Source organism: Bufo gargarizans, chromosome 5 (assembly GCF_014858855.1).
Source record: "Bufo gargarizans isolate SCDJY-AF-19 chromosome 5, ASM1485885v1, whole genome shotgun sequence".
Lineage (NCBI taxonomy): Eukaryota > Metazoa > Chordata > Amphibia > Anura > Bufonidae > Bufo > Bufo gargarizans.
The window spans coordinates 440,056,963-440,062,962 of record NC_058084.1 but is presented as its reverse complement, the minus strand read 5'-3'; the positions used below and the strand labels follow the sequence as shown (position 1 = coordinate 440,062,962).

Below are 6,000 nucleotides of genomic sequence, written 5' to 3'. Positions count from 1 at the left end.
TAAATTCGATTCGCCTAGATGCTGAATTTCCTCATGCTTCGTATCAGTGAATCGATTTAACCTGAAATATTATAAAAAAAACTAATAATTCACACTTGCCTCCTCCATTTGTTTGCGACGGGCCACCAGCCTCCATCTTGTTTGAAGATCTCGGCCGAAATCCCATGCGGCGCTAGAGTACATCATCACGCAGGCCTGCGTGATGACGTAATACGTCACCCAGGTTAAGACCGGCATCCCGGCGAACGAGGATGCAGGTCATTATTTCTAATAGGCTAGGTCTCTCTGAAGAAACCTCCGGAAACCTCATTAAATAGTGCCACAACGAATTCATAGGTTTTGTCAGTGGGCCCCAGGCTTCATATGTATCTTTCAAATTGTCTAGCTGATTTGGAAATTATACATTTAGTTTTACCTGTGCTCTTTTTTTTTTCCATAAAACAGGACCCTGCTTCCCTATCTCATACTCATAAGCATGGGGGACACTATACAGCACTAATGAGCAGTGTAGCTGTGAATCCAGCACTGGGGCATTAAAACACTAGTGTCTTTGTGTGTGTCTCCTCTCTCTTGCAGCAACACTTTTGTCCTCCCCCTTCCCATCTTCATAGATTTCAACCAGCACTAGGTTTAAAGGTGTTGTACAAGTTTAAAAAATAGAAAAAAGCAGGGACAGTCAATACCCTGACTCTGATTCTCCCCACTGCTGCAAACATGATTTCATATCCTTTGCTGCAGCGAATGCATCTCGTATACTACACACAACCACTGCAGCCAATTACTGGTCTCCACTGAGATCACATAAACAAAGGCCAGCTGGGAGTAGTAGAGCAGCACGCTGGATGCGCTGGAGCTGAGGGGGTTTGAACTGGTGATTAGAACTTCTTTTAGGCTAGGTCTACACAACAACATTTGTCGCGCAACATTTTGTTGCACCAATGTAGCGTGACAATTTTTATAATTGCAGTCTATGGTGTCGCACTGCAACATGCTGCGACTGCGATGCAACAGTTGCAGAAAATCCATTCGAGATTTTTCTGCTACTGTCGCAGTATGTCGCATGTTGCAGTGCGACACCATAGACTGCCATTATAAAAATTGTGGCACGACATTGGTGCAACAAAATGTTGCGCGACAAATGTTGCAGTGTAGTTGTGCCCTATCTGTCGCGTGACAAATGTCGTTGTGTAGATCTAGCCTTATTGTTTTAGCACCTTCTCTGCCTCGAGCAACCTTTTAATCCTGATCCCTCAGTGAAGTTGAAAATCCTTCTTGCCTTAGCCTCTAGCAATATGGATTTTACCAGTGACTGGCAGTGAATGATCTGTGTGGGAAGCAGTGGGAAGCTTTATGCATCGAAATAACAGCAACCATTATTTAAGCACCAGGTTTGCTACATATACACTAGCACTTTTAGATCTGGTAGACTGTTCCGGCAGAGAACAGCCTACTAGATCTCTCTGCATTCCGGCATTGCCAGAAGCTACCACTCTGCCGTCTATAATGGGGACTGGGGGAGATCCAGCAGCAACCTGGCAAATATGCCCAAAATCTGCTGGATGAAAACCGTTGCACACATTGGTTTTCGTCTGGCCAGTTCTCGGCACGTTTGACGGATTGCGGCTGGATCTCTGCTGGTTCCCATTATAGTTAATCGGGCCGGCGGGTATCAGGTAGCGTCCGACAAAGCCGGATCTAGACATCTCCGGCAAGCTGCTCCCTGCTGGAACAGCCTGCCGGAGATGTCTACTGCTAGTGTGGAGCTAGCCTAAGGCTACTTTCACACTTGCGTTGTTGTTTTCCAGTATTGAGATCCGACAGAGGATCTCAATATCAGAAAAAACTTTTCCGTTTGGTCATCATGCATTGCGTTTTGTGACCGGAGACAAAACCGATGCAAGCTGCGGTTTTGTGTCCGGTCATAAAACAGAAAACAAACGGACAAGGCACTGAAAACAATGTAAGTCAATGGTGACAGATGTGATTTTTTTTAGGAGCCTAAAATACTGAATCCGTCACCCATTGACTTTCAATGTGTTTAGTGACGGATCCGTTTTTTTCCATTTTGATTTCACGCAACTGCATCTTAACGAGACAGATGCAAATTGATCCGTTCAATTCCGGTATTGAGATCATCTGCCGTATCTCAATACCGGAATTAACAACGCAAGTGTGAAAGTAGCCTAAGATGAAAAAAAATGCTATTTCACAGTATATTCTGCTTCATGCACAATATCGGCCATTGACCCATTCAGTTATGAACAGTAACATTTTATGCTCTCTCGCTGCCCTTCCATGAATTCATGATCAATAAGCCTATATGACACTCATACAAACCCTAGCAAACAGATGGTACCTCGGTGCAGTCTGTAACACCATGGCGAATAGACAACGCAGGCTTCTGTATGTTTACACCATGTTTATTATTATAAGTTGATCTGTTGAAGACATAGCATTTCTAGAAATGTTCCTGAGAAGACTTTGGGCAACATTTGCAAAGGCCAGCTGAGTTGATTTTATATTTCAGATAATGACTGCAGTAAAAGTGTATACTCAATATACTGTACTTCTACATGTATTTTTATTGTTTCTGGGGAACAGTTTCTACTACACAGCATGCATCGTGAACAATTTATGGAGCTTTTGTAAGAAAACAATAGGCCAAAGTCTGGCCCATCGCGTTCAGATAATATAAAGTACTAGAGAGCTGTTTGGCTGTATCTAGATAGATAGAAGCTTGCTGGGATGAATACGTGTGCAAGCAACCAATTTTCTTCTTCCCAAGGAGAGCATTCTAATATGACATCAATTATTTTGCCTTATTTAACCCATGTTGTCATCTGCAATGCAGCAATTTACATCCTCTAGCCAGAGAATCTTTTTCAGAACCATGGATAACACCTTACCCAAAAGGTCACCATGCAGCCAATGGCTGACACTAAGGCTGCCTGCACACGTTGCGGATTAAACGTGAAAATCTGCACAGAAAAAATGCTGCAAATTGTATGAGATCACATAAATCTCATGTACATGTTGCTTTTTTATTGCATGTGGATTTTGAAATCCGAAGTATGTCAATTCTTTGTGCGGATTTTCAATGCAAAAGGTGAGATCTGCACCAAAACCGCATCAAATCAGCACCAAGTAAAACATACGGAAACACACTGAAATACGCACAGAAATCAGTGCAGATTTTCTGTTTGTAAACCTGCACCAGTGTGCCGGTAGCCTAAGGGAGGCATTTATCATTTCTGCTGTACTTGTTTTGTGGCGTTAAAAATATCGCAAGTGATGTAGCTTTTGGTGAGCTGCGCCTTTGCATTTTTTCAGAAGTGGAGTAAGAAGTTGGTCAGTTTTTTTCAGTAGATCACATTTAAAGGCTATGTACACATTCTGAGGCAACTTTCTTTTAAAATAATAGCATTTTACTCATTTTGGGCTACAATTTTTTTCTTCAATTGGTCTTTATTAAAAATATTAAGACCTTCTGTCACAAAGGGTTAACTGCCGGTCATCTAATAAACATTATCTATAAATTACTAAAAGGTTCTAAACACTTTTTTAAGCCACATTCTTATCACTAAGATAAGAATAGAGCTATGATGAGTGTTTAGGAGGCCAGAGATAAAGTAAACACTCAGAACATGCCACTAGAGAATCTCAAGCCTAAACAGAGACAGGGGCTAAACAATTTTAATAAAGACCAACTGTAAAAATTATTTTTAGCCCAAAATGAGTAAAAAGCAATCATAAAAAATGTTTCCCATAGGTATACATACCCTTTAAGTCACATTTATGAAGTGCAACTTTTAAAATATTGCAAATAAAGTTGCAGCCAGTTGCAACTCAACGCCAGGTAGCCCCTAGATGTACTTTTACTGAAACTGGTGCAACAATATTGCACTTGAAATGAATTTATAAAGAAAACATGCCTCATGTTCATAAATTTGGTGCAGGTTAGCATAGCAACTCCATTCTTAAAAATAACTTCAAATACACTTATGATGATAAATTCCCCCTAATTATTTGAACCTTTGTAAATGTTACCCATTGTCTGCAACCCCACACTCATTCAAAAATGCACCTAGAATTTTAATGACCACTGTAATCGCAGGCCGGTACTTATTTTTGGATATAAATAAATGAAAACTGAATATCACTTTGGCCACATTTGGAATATTTATATAAAGCACAATACTAAGTAGACAGCAATAAACCACTTTTTGCGTCATGGCCATGTATCTGGGTCACTGATGTCTATGTGTACTGTCTGTAAAAAGGTTCACTTATCCAGAAGCACGAGAACACCTTAAACCTCAATGCTAACATGTTGCTTTTGCCTGCTCAATAGCATTTGCTAGAGCTGAACAAACACTTGCCCAAGTAAGATTTACAAACATTTTCCATAGAGATCTCTTGTTGAAAGTATCTTCTGAAGCCAGTAGAAGAGTCCTTGTCCATTCACTACTGTTGTCCAGGTTGCCCAGGACGTACTACTTAATTCCACAATAGGAAGACTACCATGAGTAGCATTTGAACTTCAGAGCAAAGGAATTTTTCTTTTAGATCGGAGATCATGAGAAATACTCTTTCTGTCTCTGGATAGGTAGCTGACAGCATTATTTTTCCTGGAAAATATATGCAAAAATTCAACGTCATTTCACCAGAAACCAGTACTGGTGCATTGTTCGATAAACTCAGCATTGCTCTGATACAATGAAGCCTTCTTTTTCTCCAACAGGTTCTACTTCAGCATATGCAGGATGCCCTGATCCCCTCCTAAACTTCATTGCTGGCCACCGGCTTGGGCGTCTCTGTAAAGAAATAATGGCAAATTAGGAGATACAGTAACAGCACTAGGTACCTTATCAGAAAAGCTTTTGATGGGAACCATGTACCCTCAACTAAGCCATCAGGGACAGTCTATATTTTTTTATTACCTATGTGTCTTCTAGGAACAGGCAGTGTGTGTCAATGTTTATTATGAGTGGTTCTTTCTCTTTAATTCCTTGTAATTAGTTGGTTAGTAGTGCCAGGTTACATTTTTTAAGTATAAGTATATGTTCACGCACACTAAAGACCTCTAGAGGAGGTTAAGAAGGACTAAGAAGTTAGAAAGCATCTAGCCATGTAACAAAGAGGACACAATCAGTGTAAGTCGTGTTTTGTGATTACCACCTTTCTTTGTATTATATGGGTGTTTGCCACATGCCATGTTAAGATTTGGTCGAGGGGTAACTCGCTCATTTGTTCATGGCCTAGGTGACTGCTACTTACATTACTCTGTATATTTTATTCTGTATATATTTTTTATGTAAAAATGCCATACTGAGAAACCGTGACGTGGTGCATGTGGGCTCCGATATCTCCATGACTGGAACATATTGGCGAAAGTCTCAGCTTTTAATACCTTTACTTATGTCTTGCCAGCATAGTCAGTGTTATATCTGTTCGGTGCATTCCCTCTGTGTGTTCTCTATGATTGCTACATTCTGTGTAGTTTGCTCTTGTGGTGCATGTGGACCGCGTCGATATCCTCCATTGTATGCATATTTTGCTGGGGTTAGTCGATTACTGCGGTCCACATGCGGTCGGGCTGCTCCCCTAACTAAAGACACGCCACAGTGTCATGGGCTGAGCAGCTCCTCCAGAATTGCCACTAATTTTTTTGTTTTTCATTTTCTGTCTTGTTAGATTTGAGTGTGTTTGCCTTTACTTGGCACTCTAGCACTTTTTTGCACCTGGTAACCTCCCTCACATGGTCTGGTGTGGGTGTGGCTCACGGCCTGGCTTCATCCACATTGTACAACCACAGCATTTATGCTGGGCAATTGTGGGGAGCTTGGCTGTGAGCTGAATTATATCATCCCCAGACCGTGTTCACACCATAGTCAGAGCAGTGGTTAGGACCCCTTGCCATACTGAGAAACCGTGACGTGGTGCATGTGGGCTCCGATATCTCCATGACTGGAACATATTGGCGAAAGTCTCAGCTTTTAA

General features: G+C 41.2%; 1 protein-coding gene across 2 annotated transcripts in view; it reads right to left on the bottom strand.

The window, feature by feature from the left end:
• Nucleotides 1-2,418: 2,418 nt before the first annotated feature.
• The window catches only part of PLXDC2 (plexin domain containing 2), a 319,079-nt gene continuing 315,497 nt past the window's right edge, over nt 2,419-6,000 (bottom strand). For both annotated transcript variants that reach the window (XM_044293433.1, XM_044293434.1), the window contains one exon: nt 2,419-4,814. In XM_044293433.1, coding sequence (XP_044149368.1) covers nt 4,698-4,814 — 117 coding nt within the window. In that variant the 3' untranslated portion in view covers nt 2,419-4,697. The remainder of the gene's footprint in view (nt 4,815-6,000) is intronic.